The 21,529-nt window shown below is 42.8% G+C and overlaps 1 protein-coding gene across 1 annotated transcript in view; it reads right to left on the reverse strand.

The window, feature by feature from the left end:
- LEPROTL1 (leptin receptor overlapping transcript like 1) overlaps positions 1–21,529 on the reverse strand; it is a 62,368-nt gene that overhangs the window by 13,036 nt on the left and 27,803 nt on the right. Inside the window, exons 2-3 of the mRNA XM_085641080.1 lie at positions 12,114–12,189; positions 3,021–3,207 (exon numbers count right to left, since the gene is read on the reverse strand). Of these exons, the coding sequence (XP_085497206.1) occupies positions 3,021–3,207; positions 12,114–12,189 (263 nt within the window). The remainder of the gene's footprint in view (positions 1–3,020; positions 3,208–12,113; positions 12,190–21,529) is intronic.

Consider the following 21,529-nt stretch of genomic DNA (forward strand, 5'->3'; position numbering starts at 1 on the left):
CCGGATGAGTTTGAAATAGCCCTTTTCACAGATGATGTTTTGTGGTGTCTCTCGGATCCATCTCAGTCGGTACTGACCTCGATTGGACAGGTTCAACCGTTTGAGATGTTGTAGGATACAAAATATTGAAATCAAAATTGAAGGATTTAAACAAAATGATTAAAGCATCCAAGGTGTCCTCCTTGAAGAATAAACTACCATTTGAGTGGAATGATAACGCTAATGAACAATTAGGCATAGGTATCTAATCCCAACGTGTAGGGAATTAGAGAAGGTGAACATTTCACCTACTCTGAATGGTGTGTGGTAGAGTTACAATGATGGCACAATTGCCACCTTTCTTGGTTAGGGCATGTGGCAGCCATTAGAATGAGGATCTTGCAGAGGGTGCAATATCTCCGGGTCATTGTAGCTCAGGGATACTTGACTGGATTCAATCTTTGACTGGTAACTTTTTTAGCTGTGGGAAGAGCCTACATATTTGCCCTAAGAAGAGCTATCTTCATTGAAGCAGGGAGGTCTGGCACACCAAACTTTATCAATTAATGTACAGCAGCACAACTATTACTTGTGGGAATGTTGTAGGGCAGAGACAGAGAGGCAGTGGTGTTTAATGGGCTACACTGCCTGAGAACCTTTGGCCGTTTAAGAAAGATGGAACTATATTTATTGGACAAATCACTAAAAAATTACAGCAACCATGAGGATATAGAATGGGGTTAGGACCCACAAAGGGATTTCAAGAAACCTATAACAATTTACCCCATTGTTGGGAAACTCAGACTTTTTTCCTGGCTTAAACAGAGCAGCACTGAAGCAGTGGGAGATTAATAGATGTAGGTAAAAGGGTGTTTTTTCCTAAATGGGAAGATCAATCGATTTGAACAGGTAAAACCAGGTTTTGGACTATGAGCGCCTGAAAGGTTTAGGTTTTTTCAACTAAGGCACAAGGTTGTACATTCATTGATGTGAAAGGGAGCTTCTAGATCACTGGTGAATTTTGAGAAACTGATACGACCAGTAGAAGATGACAGTCATTTGATATCACATATATATGAGGTACTCTCACACATTACAGTCTAACTAATGCGGAACTTGCAGAATGCATGAACTAGGGTTGACGTGAATGATGCAGGCTGGGAGAAAAGTTATAAAGGCTGACGCTAGTGTGGGCGGAGTAGAATCAGGTCTAATGGTGTAAATGCTGTGCCAAATGTGCTCGGTCAGTTGTATTGCATTTTTGCCTGGTCCCTTGATGGAAGGGCTGCAACAAGAAGGAAAGATACAAAAATCAAGATATTTTGGAGCAGCGTATTACCTGCTGGATCACAGGGATAACAGTACCCCAATCTCCTAGCTGTATCTTTTAGGGTGGATGCTCTGGGGTACGTGTGGCATTGGAAAGTGAATGAAGCAACTGATGTTTTTATAAATCCTAATAGCCAAGCAGACAATGTTGACTTAATGTGGCATAATTGCTCCTCCGTCTGTGCTGAACTGTTATCACAAATTATGGATTATTTTATGCAAAGAAAAAATAGTGCACAATTTTTAGGAGCTGGGAGAGTAGCATTCGGATGATACAGAGCAAAGTATTAGATTTCTTTTCACAAGATGCACAAGACATGCTGCAGTATTAAGAGCACTGCATATTCTTCCATTAAATGATTCTGGTATAGGTTGGTAGACACTGTTATTCATTATACTAGGTTGTCATTCTGTAAGGTTTGAGACCACAAGTCATGTTTGTCTGATTCAGCATTAGGGCACTGGACGGGCCTCAGGAGCTGAAGATGGAGGTGGGAATAGGATTGTGCTCGTTACTGTATTTAATCAAAAATCCATCAATAAAAATCTATTGAATTGTAAATAAAAATTATTGAAGGCATTATAATTTCCTAAAGTGATTGCTGTACTCAGGTGTTTAGCTGTGAAGACTTCCTTGGCTGCCTGTGCCAAATCATATGGTCCATTTGTAAATATTAAAATATTATGTATTCAATTGCCTAAATGATGTTTTTTCCAATATGTTATTGTTTTAGTGTGTATGTTCTCTAACTGGGTTGATGCTTATTCCTATGTTAAGGCAAACAGAAACACTGTATCATATGGATTCTTATGGACTTTATTGCATGTTTTTTCGCTTGCACTTAACTTATGTCCTAAATCATCAGAGACTTTTGCAAAGCCATCCAACTTTATTGCGCTTATCACCCAGAATCACCAGGAACAGCAAAATAGTATCCTCAGGCATAGACAGGTCAAAATGTGTGCAGAAGTGGCTTGACACTTTGCAGTTAGTACTCCTATGAGGTACACCCCTACACATGAAATATTAATGGCGAGGCCAATTACCTCCCTCTCACCTTCACATGCTAAACGCCCACTGCTTGATGATGTGACTTTGGATTATAAGGATACACTCATTCGAACTCCTCAGTGCTTCCGCCACAGGTAAACGAAGCTTCATCCCCAAGCCTGACTGAAGCCGCGCAGTGCAAACAGCGGTGTGGCTGGATGTGCATCGAGACATTGCGCCAGTCCAGGTGGAAGGGCCGTACCACGTTCCGGACCACGAACACAACGCTAAAGTGTGCTGACTTGTCATCAGGGACACATGCCTCCAAGTGCAGGAGTACTTCTGAGCCCGTGGGGGCCAGACTAAGGGCCGGAGGTGCAAATGTGCCAAAGTCTCCTCTGCAGGAAAACAATCAAACGTGCTCGGATCCCACTCCTATTCCGGGCTACACCCCACAAATAACAGAACCAGCGAGACCCCAGCTGTTTCATTTCCCTCGCTCTGTCCAGCCAGCTCTCTTTACTATGAGAGTCTCACACTGCAGCATCGCGTGGTTGTATGTAGAGATGTGTGCGGGTGGTGGGTCAAAGAAGCACAATGGAGCAATGCCTGCCACCCTCCTCAGAGTCAAAAGGTCCTTGTGTCACAATAACACTTTCCGAAAACTCCTGAGTGAGAAATGCTGCAAAGGAAGTAAAACGCATACAAATATATTACGTACCTTGGTTGCTCTTGCTAAGACTATTGGTAGCCCAAATGCCGAGACCACAATGCCTGTTGTGAGGAATATGGCAAGCTCCTTGCATGCATTGCTTGCTGAATCCGTGTCATCCACTACTCTTCTTGCTATGCAGTAAGGAATAGGTGCAAGGACATAGAAAAACAGGACAAACAATGGCCAGTATTTGCTGAAAGGGATACATAAAAACAGTATTACCATTAAGCTTTCTCCAGTCAAGCATAGCTCAAACCTCTCAAATGCTAGCTAGCTGTAAATTTACACCATCTTACAAAAGCATCATCCGCAACTGATTAAAGCATATGTAGACACTGCTGTACCTTGGATCCTATGCATTATCAAAGCAGACCAGAACATTTTGCTTTCCAGTACATAGGATCTACCTTAAATAACATTCTACCACCCAGCCAGTATTTGGTGAGCACCTGTAGCTTAAGTTCAGGTCCATTAGTTGATCTGGACACAGGAATCAGGACACAATGACCGAAGGTGAAATTGAAGCAATGCCCGTGATCCAAAATAGTCATCATGCATCCTGTAAGTCCACTTAGCAGAACCACTGGTCATGCTGAACTGCTGCCAGAAATCAACCAAAGTCCGCCTCCTGCATTTATCACGGATACCCCAGGGCCACAATATTGGTGCACTCCCAACTGGACAACTAGGTCACTCACTCGCTTTTGGCATGTGACCCTCACATCATCGTAAGGTTAATCAGTCAAGCTTTACTCCAGGAGTTGAAGAGTGTACGAAACTACGATTCAGTAAGACAAAGTAAATCACACTCAAAACTTCCATGCCCAGTCAGTGCTTTACTCCTTAAACATTATATACATTTATTTAAATAGTTTAGTTGAAACGAACATTTACAGTGCAAATCAGAAGGTGCCAGCATTTCTGGTGCAGAGACCGGATCCCAAACAGTTTTATAGTTGCTTGGCGCTAGGCAGTGACTTTTGAACACGAGCTGAATGGCCAGTGTTGTCTCATGAGGCTTGTTTCAGGTCAACTCTGATATCTCCAGAATAAATCTGGTTGTGGATTCTAGGCAGAGGCCAAACTCTCACTAAAATCTGTAATAGAAAGGCAAGGAATACAAATGCTGGGAACGCGGACCCACGTGAACCAACAGGTTGAAAAAAATGTTTCACTCCAAAAACATTCTTAGTCCAGAATAAAAGTTGCCAACCCAACAACTTGGAAAGCAAAACCCATTCTTCCATCTAAACAGCATCACACCCAAACACTCCATGTGCTACCGGCGATCCACAGGAATGGATGTCCTGGTGACCAAGTGCATGTTTAGGCACACTGTCCAGTTAACTGTTGTCCAGGGACCAGCTACCTGTCCAATGATTCTTATACTTTTATACGAGTCCAGATGAAAACAGGGAGCCAGCTTCCATCCTTGCCGTTCCACAGGAGCCTTAAAATGTAGGTGCCTATAGCTCAGCATCTACTGGTTGTGATATTTTTGGGTGAAGGGTACGCACAGGACTGAGGGTACCCACGTGGTCATTGGTAACATCAGTGCCCACTGGGACCATGTCAGTTTAGGATTAAGCAGACGGTAGCTTCTAGTGACAATATGTCTTTAACTACCTTGGTCAGAAACAGTATGGCTTCAGGGGCGAGAATAGCACAGAATTGGCACTTATTAACACGACAGAGTAAATCAGGTGTGCTGTGGACGGAGGCGATAACGCCGTTCTGATCCTGTTAGACCTTTTGACAGCGTTCAACACCGTCTACCAGCACCTGCTGGTTAGTCCTCTTCAGAACCTAGAAGCTGGTAGTTCTGCTCTATCCCACCTCAAATCCTTTTTAACATACCAGGAGCAAGTAATAGAAATAGGTAAGTTTGAATCTACTTTTTAGCTACCTTGTAGGGTGCCCCAGGGCTCCTTCCTTTGCCCTTCTCTCTTTAATTTATACGTTACTCAGCTGGCATAACTCATTAAATCCTTCGGCTTTGCCATGGTGTCATTCGCTGACGACACCCAGATTATTGTCTCAATAACCAGCAACATTCTAGACACTGCATCTAGGTTCTATATGTACATGCAACTGATCAGTAAATGGATGCTGGAAAACTACTTGAGGCTGAACTCAGGAAAGACCGAGGTCCTGATTTTCTGCTCAAATGTCTCTTTTTGGACACCCAATTAGTGGCCCCAAGAACTGGGAAATCTGACCATGCCAGCCACAAGTTCTGAAACAAAACTATCATTCAAATATCACATTAACGCAATCTATTCTTCCATCCTCCTCATTTTAAAAATAGTTTTAAAAATGTGCCCATTCACTCCAGAGACCCTACAGAAAACAGTGGACTCCGCCCTCATCCTGTGCAGGCTGGACTACTGCAACGCCCTTTTTGTTGGCCTACAGAAGGGTCTATTGACCAGACTTCAGGTACTTCAGAACGCAGCTGTCTGACTACTATTAAAAATTCCTGGCACAATTTGATTTGATTATTGACTGCGGCTGTTACTCAGGTTATAAAATAAACTGAAACAAATCCACACTCTTCTGCCCGACCACCTCTCAAATAGCCTGTCCTCTGCTGGGAGACCTTCGAGTGGTGCAGAGCTGCTTTAAATATATGGGTATCTTTATTACTCCCAATCCCGAGATTTGCAGAAAGGAAAATCTAGGATCTGTCCTCACTAATTTTAAATCAGATGCGCAACGGTGAAGAGACCTCCCCCTTACCATACTTGGTCGCGCGGCCATCTTTAAAATGATCACCTTGCCCCAACTTCTTTACGCCCTACAAAATTCGTATCACCCCCTTCCTCATGCCATCTTCACAGAGATTGACTGTATACTCCGAACGTTATTATGGCAAGGGGGCCACCCAGGAATTGCGCTGAAAACGTTGCAACGTAATTCCTACAACTGAGGTATCGCCCTCTCTGATGTCGAGGCCTACTACTGGGCTTCTCATTTGATACCCATAAACGAATGGATACATAAACATAGCCAACACCCCACATACTGGCTTGAGAGGGAGGTCATGCTGCCCAATACATACCTGCATTACCTGTATAGAGGAAAAGGTGGTTCTCGCCTGCTACCCGCAACCCAGGTGACTCTAGCGGCATGGACGAAGGCGACTGGGATCACGGGATGGACAGTACGGGTAACAAAAGCCACCTCTCTCTGGGAAGGGACTCGCTTTCGGGAATTGAACAAGCTCACTGGGTTCAGGGCCTGGGACCTCCTGGGGATCTCCACGGTAGGCAACATAGTTGTGAAGGGAGATTTCATAACTTGGTCCAAACTTCAACAAGAATACAATATGAGCAACACACAATTTCTTAAATACGCACAGCTGCGCCACGCATGGCTGGCAGAAAATGTTTCAGGTGACCAAATTCCGGAATATGCGCTCTTGGAGGGTAGACTCCTGCAGGAGGAGCTCGCCCACAAGGCGGTCTCATTCACATATAAAACCATTAACAACAATATTCCCGATGGGCTGGTGCGACTTCGGTCACGATGGGAGAGTGAGGTGGGGGTCATGGAAGATATGTGAGGCGGCGCTGATGCACCCCAGGGAGGTGGCCATAAAGGCGAGACTCCGACTTATTCAGTTGAAGATATTACATCAGTCTTACTATGATAGGGACAAACTACACAGAATGGGGAGGGCGGAGTCTCCACTTTGCCTGGCCAGCGCAGCGACCAATGGCATTTTTTTTTTTTAGAAATTACACAAAATCTGGGACCCCTGGAGACGACACTTTGGATTTGATATGGGGAGGGATACGCAACAGTCCGCGACAAATACTACACAAGAGCCTGACAACGTGGTACCCTCGTGATCGATGGAAGGCCCAGATACTATGGCCTTCGGACCTAATGTGTAGAAATAAGACCGCTGTGTATTGGCAGATGCAGGAAATACTGGTATATATGACCCCTGGGGAAGGTGGGGGGGGGGGGGGGAGAGAGAAGACCTGGTACGGGTGGGGAAATCTATGCACTGATTTGGGACCATGTTTTGTGGAGATGTTATGCTCTGACTTGTGCTCCTGTTCTGTGGAGATCTTACGTGAACTTGTTCAGTTTTGAAAATAAGAATATATTCCACAAAAAGAAAAAAACACCCAGGTGGCAGTCCGCTAGTCCAGAGCTTTTCAATCTTCACTGGCACCCTATGAATGAGAATGGAATTGACTTTAAGGCCTTTAGGGCTGGCCCCGCCTTTCTTAAACGCTGGTTTTCCTGATACACCGCTCAAAGAGAACTTCGATCCTCTTCAGATAACCTTGTCAAAGTCCCAAAGCACCAGCTCGAGAGGTGGGGTAGCAGGAGTTTTGTCTCCACCACCTCCAAACTTTGGAACACCCTGCCTTCTCACATGAAGTCCAACTTTGATCTGTTACCTTATAGGAAAGCATTCAAAACTTGGCTTTTCATTCATGAAGACTGGGTAGTCTCGCTATACTACTCTTTCCTATCTTTATACTTCCTAAATAGGGCATTGCTATGATTAGAGTGGATTGCGCCTAGACGTCTCCGGGCATTAGTTTGTACTCACCAAATATAAATCAAATGGTCCTGGAATCAGGACCAAATCGTTATGGCAAGATGATCATGACCACAAGCCAGAGGAGTGAAGGCTGACTGATTCTTTGTCTCTCTTGGAAAGAACCAGGGATACAGGAACCCTACAGGCACCATGGTTGCCGGGGACGTTGCAGGGTCACCATTCTCTATATGTAAAGTTAGTGGAACAGTACTTCAACCCAGATGAGGTCCTTGCTTCCTCCTGGGAAGCTGTTTTATGACAACCGGGTGATTCTCGGGCAGGCTCAGATCACTGAGCTGCCTTTAGGCAGATTCTTCAAGTCAGCTAGGCTTGTTCAGGTCTTCCTAGGGAACAGCTCAATCCTGGCAGGTGCAGTCTAACGCCCTTGCAGTCAGGCAAGTTCTCCCTTCTTTCCCAAGCTCATAAGAGAAAAGCAATTCCCCAGACTTTCCTAGACTTAGGCTGATTCTGCAGGCAGAGCAATTTAGCGGCATTTCTATACCAAATAGACTATCCTTTTCTCCTCCACTGATGTGCAAGCCTCCTCAGTGTGCGGATGTTGAACTAAATACTGTCTGTGTGATGCAATATTTATATCCGTTCCATGGCAAACACAGGATGAAAGAGCCAGCCACTGGTTTGTGAACTCCTGCTCAAGGGACCCGAGCCCAAACACTCCAGGCAGACTTCTACCCCTACCACCAAGTGCAAATGTTTCTGGGAGAGGGACAGAAGAGTGCAGCTGCAGGCTATGCTGTCTGAGATAGAAGTCATCAAATTAACACAAAAGCTATCAATACGTTGTTTAGCATATATACAGGCGATCCAAATGGACTCCACTATTCACCAGCCTGTCTTTGAAATACGTATCTCCATGCTCAAAGCATGACAAAGGCTAGAAAGCCTATAAAAGGGGACTCAACAAATCTTTATTTAATGGAGAAGAACAGAAGACAGTCTTCCGATAGGGCAACTCTTCAGAATTGCCAGAGCAGGGAGAGAACTGACCTCCCACTAATGCACCAATGGAGTTACGTGTGCTAAGCGTCATGGCGCAGTGGCTCGCTAGGACCACAGAAGCCACATGCGATGTTCACTGGTCCCAGTGAGCCATTGAATTCTCTCTCTCAAACAACCAGATTTTCACAAGAAAGGTCTGGGTGTAGAAAGGCTAGCTTTTAGGCAGCGTGGTGTTCAGCATAGCAATAGGAGGAAAAGTTGGCAGTCCATCGTTCGCAGACTTTACTTCAGATAAACTGGAAAACCTGTACTCTGAGGAGGTACAACAGTTGAGAAAACGAATGTTGAGACAAGGCTGATGCCACTGATAACTAAGCACTGGGGATATGTCAATCCTGAATGACTAGAATCCAGGTTCCTTCTTAGTTACTTGAAATCGGTCACAAACATTTCTGTATTCGGTCAACCTCAGGCCTAAAAGATAGAGTCGAGGTAAGCCTGGTTGAGCTTCCCTTCCAGAGCGTCTCAGTCGTGGACCACGAGCAAAGCCAAAACTAGGCCACATATATTTATAGATGGGTGATATGTTCTGTAAGTACATTCAACTAGGTTTATATTATATCCCTTCATAGTGTCCACAGAATAAACTGAAGACACTTACTGTACTTATAGCAGCTTTAAAAACGTTGCCCAGATAGAGGCCAAGGTGGCTCTAGGCTTTATTCAGGTACAGATAACAGTGTATGGGGGTCAATGGCATGCCACATCTCACTGACCATCCTTTCTGCTAAGTGCTGCTTCCTGTCCATTTTTCCTAAAGAAAATGTATTTTGCCGCAGCAGAGGGTATGTCATTTTGAAAGTGTCTAGGGATTCCTGACAGAGCTTAGGCTAAACTCCTAAGAAGGGCTACATAACCGATGGGACCTACCTTTAGAGGAGGACAGTGGGTGCCCCTCCTTCACATCTGTAAGGTGCTACTGGCCTTTATCCTGCTAAATGCTGCTTTCTATTCCCTACCCTAAATGCCAATGCACCAAGGTGGGAAAGGGAAAATCTGGGAATTAAAAAACATGCTTCAGGAGATACAAACCCAGTACTTCTGCCAGGCCTGATAGATTATCTTGCACAAAGCCAATATTACCCATGGGAATCCAGACTCACTTCAGGTATACAAACCAAACCCCATGGCTAAATCAAACCCACTAGTGCCCATTACAAGCCTGGGAAAAGGTTGATGGGTTACTCTATACATCTGGATTTTTACCTGATCCCAGACTGTAAACAGTACAGGAGTGTCAAAGAGGACGCCCATGGCTCCACACACAAAAAACAGACCGGGCCAAAAGAACTGGAGTATCAAACCGAGTTCTCCATCTATCGCACAGGAAGAAACTAAATCTAAGTCACTATTTCCACTTGGAGAGGTTTTCTTTTACAGCAGTAGTTCACTACCACTCTCCCAGTTAAGTAGTAGCAGCCCTTATTTTTCCAAGCTTTTGTAAATTTGGCGCCCTGAGTGAATAACCAGAGACAATATGCTCCATTAGAATCTGTCCACTCCACGTGGCCTTGTAGCATACGCGGCTTCCTTTACAATTCACTCTTACTCACCTTGTGCCAACATGGACACCAGACCTATTCAAGGCTGCCCTACTCCTCCCCGCAAAGGGCCCAAGGACCCTGCTACTTGACAGGAACCAACATACTCACCCGGGCCAGTCTAATAATTGTAAAGTTCTAATTAATGTGCTAAAAAGTTGCCATTTTGAATGTTAGCGCTCTACAGTGCACAGGAAGAAAGCAGAGACTTCAGTTACTAATTGTGCACCGCTAGGGTGAAGTTGAAGCTGGGGGAACTTTCTGCAGAAAGCAATGCAACCACCACTACAGAACTCCTCGAGTTTGCATCAAGCTTAGATGAAACTTGTAAAAAGTAAACGGTCAAAACATACTCCGCGGAGCACGACTCACTGAAGTGCTATACGTAAATCATGGAAGGTAAAAAAGGGTGTAGAGCAGGTCACTCTCTTCACCAAATAGTATCACAGTTCCTGCAACTAGTCTCGCACCAATAAGTAGTTATTGCCATAAGTGCCCAGGAAGCGAGGAAGGAAGGTCAAAAGTGATGGGAAACAATTTGTACTAACATAGTAAACAAATCATGAAATGTTTTTCTGATTTTGTTCTCCACTCACAAGAAGTCAGAGTGAATCAAAGACTATATGAGCTAGGTTTTATTTTAACATACAATTGTCAAGCCCTACTCGACTAACCAATCAACATCAAGATCACATGCAGCCAAGCATCACATCTTTTAGACTTAACATCTAGACTTCTCTGGTAGTGGTCACAACAAATAGCACGATCATGCTGTTACCCTTCCAGATTTCTCATTCGGTATGGGCCAATCACATTAAATGAAAGAGTGCCATCTCTGTACTTAGGAATAACTTTGAAAGACACAAGTTCATCAGGCACAAACCAAAACTACATCTTGTGACACTGCCAAACTGTGGGGAGACACACATTCCTTTGCTTATTTTGTCAGTGGTTACAGGTGGTCAGCAGTAGCATTCTTTCTTAAGGACCAGGACTTATTCATCATCAGACTTTGACCCAGAACAAGAGAAAGAAAGGCTCTTACACGCCAAGTGGTATGTGTTCCCGCTGGATAGTGGGATGATTTTTTAAGAATTGTAGAACAATACCACACTGGATAATAGGATTTATACACCTTACAGGCATCTATTTGATCAGCCTCGAAGGAGAATGGTGCAAAAAGAACAATTGATGGACGGAAGGCTGAAACATTCACCCCAGTACAGAGATCTGGGCCTAAATCCATCGTTCTTTTGCTCACCATGCCATTCCAGTTTACATATAACTGGGGTGGCGTGGTGAGCAAAATAATGACGAATTAAACCCAGCTCTGTGACTTGAGGTGAATGTTTGCATTGTTCAGCATTCTGTACATCAATTGTTTGTTTTGCTTTTGTCGCCCTAAGTGGGAAGGGCATGCGCAGACGTGGGTACCGGGCTCACTGTGCTACTGGATTCAAACTAGCCTGGCTGATACCCCGTAACCGGACCCAGGACACTTGTTTCCATTCCAGGGAGGGCCTGCACTGGCAGTTTGGGATGGACTGTTCCCATTAGACGCAGGGTCAGGACTGATTTGCATACGGCTGGGTCCAAACTGTGATGGCGTGTTGAGAAAAAAACATGATGGATTAAACTCAGATCTGTGACTGGGGTGAATGTTTGCATTGTTCAGCATTCTGTCCATCATCTGTTCTTGTCGCTTCAGACGGAGAAAGAGCAGAAACGGCAAGGTAGGTTTCAATTAAGACAACTTCAGGTTTCACACAGATCTCTGCAGCACTCATCTATATAATCAAAGGTTGTCTCAAGTAGCTAAGTAAATTAAAGACTAAAGAAAAGCAGATGACAGAATATTGACTTGGGAGAAAAAAAAACACTTGTTGATGCATCACTACACATTTTGTATAAAATAGGCATTGATTAACTTTACATACAACTAATGATAGAATTCAAAACACATATGAATATTACCCATATTGTGGCAGTGCACAGCCGAGCATCAGGAACATCAATCCAATTGCTCCTCCAAACGAAAGGCTGATCAGCGCTAAAAGAAAAATGCAAAATCAGGGTAAAGTTAGAGAAGAAAACATACCTGATGATACTTATGTTACTTTTTAACTCATGTAAAAATAGTATGTGGGAAGTCTATGAGGGGTCAGTAATTTTATTTTAGTAGACGCTTGGCCCCCAAAAGAATAAAGAGTTAAATACTTGTACTTTCATGAAGTGCTGAAAGAAAAAAATGTTTCCGTAATATAAGCAGTGGATGGATATTATTCATCCAATCAAAAGGATGGTAAACAATCTATGCTCCGTGGAGAGACATGCACAAGAAGGGGAAACCAGCCTTTGAATAAGAGGTAGGCAAATGTGAAAGACAAGCAAGCAATCAACCGTAAGCAATAGGCTACCCAAAGTCCATTGTAAGTAATGGTATTATCCACAATAGGGCCTCGACACGGACAAGAAGCATTAAGTTCACATAAAGAAACATAAATTGGCTCTCACTTATCACTACTTATTGGAAGTGCCCATTTTAAATGTGCCACTATTTTACAGAACACACGTCGCACTTTTGTTTTCAACTCCCAAGTTATTTTCAAACCTGTAAGACCATTATATCTTATTAAATCCCACAACATTCTTAACTTAGAAAAATGCCCTCAGAGCTAAAAGTGATCCTTTATTGCGTAGTGTTATACAGAGTACCTTTCCGGTAGTGCCCAGAATGCACTCAATTTCTTTGACAGACCAGGCAAGGCTTCTCCATTGTCTTACAATGCCCTTCCGTTCAAAGCCAGCCACATCCTACAAACACGCAACTGATTGACCGTCATTTGAGTCAATGAACGCCCCTCGTTTGAACTCCTAGACACCCTACAGATAAATTACTGCCCACGAATTTATTAGATAATCCTCAAGAATCCTTCAATCCAGCTCTAATTCAAAGACTGCTTTTAATTTGATAGTCGCATCGTTTGTATACAAGTGACTTATAGTCCCACAAAGTGATCCTGCAAAATCTGCTTTCCCAGGGAGAACATCTTCATACTCACTGTAAACAGTTTGTGCTATCACTGAACAACAAGCACAAGTTGCTGCATTTTAAGTTCCTGTGGAGAGCCTATATGTCCCCGGCGAAACTTCATTTCATTGACCAATCCAGACCACACACATGCCCTAAATGTGGGGCTTTACAGGCTGACTTTGCCCATATGACCTGGAATTGCATGAGAAGTGCTGTGTATTGGGTTAAGGTATATGAGGTACTATGCAAGAGGACTGATCTGGACCCACGGCCCACGCCACAAGTGGCTTTGTTAGGTTATGTTTGCAACATTCCCAAGAACTTGCGAAGATACACCTCAATAGCATTATTGCTGGCAAAAAGGGAAATTGCGGTGGCCTGGGGTAGTAGACGAGTCCCCACTGAAAAAGCATGGATGAGTAGACTAATCTATTGTAACACTAACAGTGATTTGTTTTCCTCTACATTGCCTAGGACCTCGAGACCAAGGGACATTTGGGGGCCCCTGAAAGCCTACCTCTTAGCAATTGCGCAACCATCTTCATCACAAACTTCATTTGGGATAGTCCCCACTGGAGTGGGGTGAATATTTAAGGTACCATGTTGTAATGACATTTCAGATATTTGCCTGTAAGTAATTTCTGTTTCATATTATACCAGAGGTCTAAATGTGTATTGAGTTGGGGTTCATTGTGACTTGGGGCGGATGCCATGAGCTGTTATTTTGGAATTGTGCTTTTTATTACATCGAAATATTGCGCTGTGAATATGTACCCGATGATTGTATCTTGTTGAAAATGGTAAATAAAGCTTTAAAAAAATACATAGTTAGTGCCGCCCAGAGGATACAATTGTTAATACTTACAATAGCCCATGCACTGGAACATACAACATACAATGCACCAGCATAACTCTAGATTTTAAGTGTGCTTTTTCATAATTTGTTCACACTTAGCTAGGAGGTGGGATTTATTCTCTCAAGACACGCACTATAAATCTTTCACCCAAATCCTAAATACATTAGAAGATCATGGAAGTATTGGTTATACAGCAAGTACTTCTCAACAGGGTTTGCTTTGCGCTGCAACATTTTTTGTCAAATGAACAGTGGGTTCTAGAATGAAAGGAAAAATTAAAACACATGATATACTATTAATAGATTGAGAAAAGGTCTGACATGGAGAATTTGGTTGAAAGATCTTTCCTTTGTGAGATCGATGTTTCCCAGAACTTGCTTGTGCGACTTTTAATTAGATTCCTTCTATATCATTAAGGAGGATTCCACATACAGACTTCTCGAAGGGGTAGGAATAGAGCGTTGGGGACATCTAGTGGCCATGTTAAGAACATCTAGTTAAATATTCTATGAGGGCGTCCTAAACTTAGAGGTGGGGTGGAAAGAAGTTGAAGACATAAAAAGAGCGCTGGACCTCTCGTACTAAAAAAAAAACAACAGGTCGCTAATGGTAGTGGTTGTGCGGACTACTTTTAAGTAGCGTACAACCTGCGGAATACTGTGGGCCAATAAAAACACTGACGGACAAACCTATCAGCCAATACCTAAAAAGCAGCTATACCTCATTAACCAATGGCTGAAAGAGGCTATTTAAAATCCTATTTCTGTATATGTGTGTGTATGTATGTATGTGTGTGTTTGTTGTGTATTCTGTATTGAGGTGTGCGGTGCACACGACCTCGCCACACAATTATAACTGCCTGTAGGTGAGGCACAATAGGCTGGCAAGATGTTTCCATTGGAGATGTTTCATATAAAACATCAATTAAGCTAGAGTTGATCTGGACAGAATTTTAAAATCTTCAAATGATGCAGTGCTGCTTAGTTTCTGTGTGTACTGCAAGAAAATATAGTAACAAAAAGATATAAGATGGTAGATGGGGTACTGTTTACAAAAGCACAGGGTTGTTTTTTCTACAGCTATGATGGCATCGTTCCGACCGCCCACAGGAAAGCAGTCCCAAAATTTCCTTCAGTCAACAAGTCCTATGCACCATCGATCTTCTTTAGCCACAACCATTAAAGCGGTGGCTATATTCAACAGACTTTCATTTGCCTCTTCACTCTCTTTAATAATTATCTCCTTTCCAGATTATATCCTGGCTATTTCAAAGGCAAATTTTTTAAGTCAGCAAATTATGTCAAATCAATTACTTGAAATTTACAACACATAATAAAACGTTCACAATTCATGCTGGCCTAAACACCTTAGACAGTTCATAAAATGCTATTCTTTGTGTATCATCCACAGTCTACTTACTATCTAATATTATAAAGTGCAAGTGCGAATGGATGTCTTGCAACACTACTACAAGCAATTAAATACATTAAGTAAAGTGGTCGTTAGCTTTTAAATGGGGAACCAGCTAGCAAACACATGCCTAGTACAAATGCCTAGGTTTGCTTCAACTGGTTACCACCTACAGAGAACATATATACCTTATAGAAACCTGACAACTATCTTGGTCATCAGAAATAGAACGTAACACAATCAGACTGCTCAAAATATACCTAAGATGTTAAAAAAAATATTTTATCCAACAAATTACAATTTGAAGACAACCCAGAGGGTTGACCCTGAGATGTGTGTCAAGCAGGAACCCAATACCTATGTAAACGTTTAGAATGTGAAGGAGCAAATAAAAATGCCCAATGATGTTTCTCAGCACCCGATCTAGTCAGTAAGGGGCTCTAGGTCGACTATTATGCCGCTAGTTCCTTTGACACAAGAGTCAAGCCATGTTCCATTTTACATCGGCCGATATATCAGATGGCAGACAAGGCCCCTGGAGCCGAACAAGGGGGCATATCAGCAACAGACGGCGATAAATATCGCAAAGCGCACTTAGCGCTTTTATATTTATCGCTGCCTATCGCTGTAATTTATCGCCTGGATAACGCGTTATTAACAACGCGTTACTGCAGGGCGATAAATTTTACATCAAAAGTGGCGTTATGCGGGAATATCGCTGGTAAACCAGCGATATTCCCGCAGCGATAGAAGAAACCTTGATGATAGGGAGATGTGGATTCAGCCACTGAATCCACCTCCCATGTCATAGATAGGGTAGTCATGTAAATTAGCAGACGTAAAATACCGGCGATAACAGTGGTTAACGCTGTATTTTACATCGCTAAGGGTGTCCTGGGCCGTATTGTAAATACGGAGTAGGGCAGTTAGAGATAATTTTCCCTTAGTTTTTGCAGGGAACGCCTACTTTGCATCTCATTAGAGATGCAAAGTGAGGCGTGAACTAAACAGGAGCGGATTCAAGGAAACACGCGATAGCGTGTCCTTGTAAATAATGCGATAAAATTATCGCCGCTTTTCTGCCGAAAACGGCCGCAAAAGCGGCGATAATTTTTTATCGCCTCGTTGTTAATATGCCCCAAGGAGTGACAAAAGCTGACTGGTGGCTGTCATTTTATAATTTACACCCACTTCCTTCTCCTCCAACTCTAGCAGGTCTTGTGACCTTCTAAGCAGCATGTGTACAAGAAGCAACTGCCCGGTCTACAACATAATATAAGTGCCGCTCTGCAGCATCTCGGATTACATTTTAGAAATAGAGGGCGTAGGTAGAACCTTCAGATTTTCATATCGCACAGCAGCATATAATGCATAAATGTGTCAGGGCCCCCAAATGTACAGTTAGCAAGGCACCAGGACCCAGGTTTAATAAACATCAAAAGAATATGTTTACCAACTTTTGAAGAGCCTGAGCTTTAGTAAAACCCCAAAATTACAGCATTGAAAGAGCCAGGAAACCCGTGCTTTTGCCTAGAATTAGGTCAAGACTAGTTTAATTAGTCTCTTTCCGCATGCATTTGCAAGACGTATTATTGCGCCATAGTTTTGTATCAAAGTTGTTTTCGACTTCTCCAGATGAGCTATCCAATGTAAATGATCATCCATTTGTATGCCCAAGTAGTCATACGTTTTTTAAATCCCACAATTGATTTACCATAGATCCTGAATGTCGACAATTTTGATTTGGGATTAAATATCATATATTTGTTTTTTCCATATTGATTGTTAGCTTACAGAATAACTCAAAGCCTTCCAAAAGACGCAGCCTTGATTTTTCGGTATGAGCTAAAATGACTGCATCATCTGCAAACAGCAGGATCGAAATAAGCTCCTTCTTCAATAACGGAACATCAAGACCAAGATTCCTGGGAAACTGCTCAATTACTTTGAAAAACATCTTGAATAAAGCTGGGGCAAATGCGCAAAGCTGCCTGACACCGATGTCCTGGCTTTTTAAAATCTGGGGTGGTCCAGTCCTTGTAAAAGAAATTCGAGGAAAAAACATAACTGCTTAATACCCTTATTTTCAGCATTCTCAAAACATTTGGGCGCATGCACTCACAGAAGAGAAAGCATTGAATCTGGACAGAGCAGGATGGAAGAAAACTTGTTACCGATGATAAATGAATACAACGGAAAGAACACAATCAGTAACCTTCCCCCTCGGTAACAAGTAAAAACTGTTTTAGAGCCCTCAGTAAGTTAAACACTACGGATGACCACATGGTCAACATTCGATAACCAATTGGCTCACAGAGTTCAACAAAAAGTACTGCTATCCTGATAACGACCCCAGTAGATGAAATTGTGTTGAAAGTATTAAATGAGGAGAGAACACAGACTAATACACATGCCTGGCTATTACAAAAAGCACAATCCATAACTTGGATAAACAGTTTCTCTTCCACAAGACTCCCCTCTAGATGAGACAGCCGTATGCACGAAAGAGATCTGTGCCAGAATTTGTGAGTACAGTTAAATTCCACGTGAAGCCTGCAGGTCTTCATGACATCCACCACCATAGTCACTAGATTTCACCTGCTCAAAATCAGACACTCCAACAAGCATTTCCCCTTCTAGTCTGCTAGGTCCTGGATCAGTAGACTAGTAACTTGTGTACTTTCTTTAACTGCCACAACACTCACCTCCCCTTCCTCATTTAACCTACCACAATATTCAGCTTTATTCACCAGCACCAAGCACGCTGATTCCTAGCAAAACAAAGGGCACGACACAAAACGACTCTCTTTACTTTTTTAAAGCTCTTCCAGGGAAAACTTCCTTGTTTCACTCAGCTCATCAGAAATCACCCTCCACTCTGCTTCTCTTTCCTCAGCCTACAACCTCCTCAGGGTATACAAAGACCCTTACACCAGCAGTAGGTTCAGATTATTTTGGCAGTGTTAACCTCTCTAAAAAGCCTCCTTGTGCCACCTTGATCCTTTTAGAGGGCAAGCTTGTCATTAAACCTCACCTCTGCTTTAATGGCAGGTGGGGTGAGAAAGGGAGATTTGTCAGGTCTTGTGACCTTCCACTAGATCTTAGCAAGCGAGACAAGTGTTATAATGTATGTTGTCTGTTCTTATACCCAAGGAGTGGATCAGGGTCTCTCGAGTGAGTGAGTGAGTGAGTGAGTGAGTGAGTGAGTGTGAGAGAGTGAGTGAGTCTCTTGAGTGAGTGAGAGAGTGAGAGAGAGAGTGAGTGAGTCTCTTTCTGTCCAATTGTGCACATTTTCATGTCCCCCACCCCTTGTGCACTCCACTTTCTCCATGACCAGGTGTGCAATCCAATGTCTCCAAGTGTCTGTAGATTATTTTTATCTCAAATGCTGTATTAATCTTTCCACTATCCAAATTTCAAAATAGTTGGAAGGTGAAAGAGTGACACAATATCTTAGGAAAGACATGGAGACCCCTTTCATCTTTCCAACTATAATCCAATATCCTCACATAAATGACTAGAGAAAGTCGTTGCGATGCAAGTGAAGGCATTTACTGTGTCTGATAAAATCAGATGCCCAGCTTATGTGGCGTTTAGAGCCTTAAGGAGCTAAATATCTATTTGTAGCCTGAGTGGATGATCTGCTCACTGACCTTTTGGTGCAGGAGACGTCACACCCTTGATTTATTAGATCTGTTCGTAGCTTTCAACAAAGTAGATCATACATGTCTGATCACCATGCTTCAATAACCGAGCAATTGTCAATTACTCCAAATTGTGAGCCAATTTTAAATCTGTGTGCTGCAATACAAAGTGTGGGCCACCACACAGATTATCATTGTTGCCATCTATATTTAATATTTCTTTTTTTTTTTATCCTTGCCCATCTGAATGAATCTTTCAGTGAAGGTGTTTATAACTAAGCAAACAATACTCTCCTTATTTTTAAGTTGCTACTGCCACCCTCTGAATGTCGATGCCCATTTAAGGGATGCATTAAACCCGTTTGGATGGTGAGTAATATGCTGTAGGGACACCTTAGCGACAGCCAACAACATTGTCTGTACCAAAGATTTTTGGTAGAGGAAATCCCTAACCCTGTGCACCACCTCTGTCCAGCTTATTCTAGTTAAAGTTACTTAACTCACAAATGTACCCTATTCAGTTGTCTTTTTGAGAAACATCTACAACGGTTTCTGACAAACGTATTGTAGTTTAACTGACAATGAATTGGTGTAGTGCTTTAAGATTGCTTAAAGATGCAATGTTTTCAAAAGCTTCTTTGAGTGTGTCTTGAGAGGGGGGGGTCTGGAGTGGCTGGGAGCATAATATGCATTACTAAGGGGAGCATAATATGCATTGCTAAGCACTTTAATCAAAACCGTGTTTGTTCTAGAGCCACACTGAGTAAATGTTTTAGCATTACATGCACAGCAGGTAATATTGTGAAATTCTAATCCCCCATTAAGCACTAACCTATCCCCGTCATGCTCAAATGTGCACAACACCGGCTATAGGCCTAAAAGCACGCTCCTTCAATAATTTTCTGGCCAGAGAGTGTTGAATGTTTTGTACATTTTCATGCATTATTAACAATGTGCAGATGTATACATGGATTTTGAGCTATTAATTTTGAAACAATTTTCCTATGGCACGTAGAGGAGTGTTTTCCAGGCCTATGGTAACTAAGTCTCAATTTAGGCCCAGTAGCCATCTTGTTTAAGATGGGTATCCTTCCCCTGTACATTTCACTGTTTATTTATGCAGCACACAAGTCAAGCAGAGTCATGTTTGTTCATTTCCACTATCATTGTTCTTGGTGTTCTCGATGAATCTCCTCGGCTTGGTCACAAAACTACCAATCACCAAGGTCCTTCTATTAGCTCACTGCACCCTTTTCATTCATAGTAGTTTGCTGTTGTTCATGTATCTACTTTGTTCTGCTATCTGCAAGGCTGATCCTAGGACTCCAGGTTTATTAACATATGTTTTAGGAACAATGTTGTCTGTTCTCAAATAAACCTCACAGAAAGCAAAGTGGAGGTGAGTAGTGATGTACTATCAGGGATATGCTTTTCTTTGAAGAACTTGTCTCATCTAAATAAACTCAGAGCCTCTCAGTCATCATGTTCTGCTGGGTGGCTTCCCATCCATAGCCTAAGGGATCTTTTGTGAAAAACAAAGGACATGGCGCTGACAAAGTCACAGCCTTGTAAGAAGGCTGGGGCAACCCGTGGACCTAGTCCAGAAGAGGAGAAAACGTCAGGTTTAAAATGACAGCAAACTTATTTTCCAGTATTGTAAAATAAATCCTCTTCATTGGTCCCAAATTATACCTGCCAGAGGTCCACCACTTATGTTGCTTGACAATAGAGACCACTTTTACTAATTGCTCCCCTCACAGCCCATACCACATCCGAAGACACCATGTAGTAGCTACTAGTATGTAGCCTAGGGCTAGAGGCTGTGGCTTGTCCAGAGTAGTTTGCAGCATGTCCAAAGGGATGTCTATGCATGTAGCCCAATGTCACCTCAAGGAGAAACACTGCGTGTGCGCCTGTCCTGAATCATGCCCCTATGAACTGTAAATCCTGGGAGGAAAGCAGGTGCAATTTTATAGCTCTATCATTCACCCCCAACACCTGATATGTGTGTCCACCCTCTCCAGAAGAAAGCACGTTTCATTAAGTTGTCTAGCTATATGTGTAAAAAAAATGCCCAGACAGGCAAGAACCTTGGTGAACACCTGTGATGCAGATTTTGGCCCCTAAAAGGAGACTGTGAAACTGGAAGTGTAAGTCATAAATGCAAACAGCTAATGATAGTAACCTGTGGCTGAGAGATCCAAGGCAGTCAAATTCCCACCAACAATACTAGACCAGCATTAGCAAAGCCAATAGGTCTCACCTAGGAGACAGCTATTGGCTTTGTCAATGTCTTTTAGCCATGTAGTACAGCAGCGGGGCTGCTATGCAGCATGACAGCAAGTACGTTCTTCTTCTTGAGTTTGGACTATTGTAAACTTTAATTACAGTTTTGAGGTGGGGAAACTGCCGGTCCTGTGGTGATGCAGAACCGTGCAGCGTTAA

This window comes from Triturus cristatus, chromosome 2_2 (genome assembly GCF_964204655.1).
Source record: "Triturus cristatus chromosome 2_2, aTriCri1.1, whole genome shotgun sequence".
In the NCBI taxonomy this organism is placed as follows: Eukaryota; Metazoa; Chordata; class Amphibia; order Caudata; family Salamandridae; genus Triturus; species Triturus cristatus.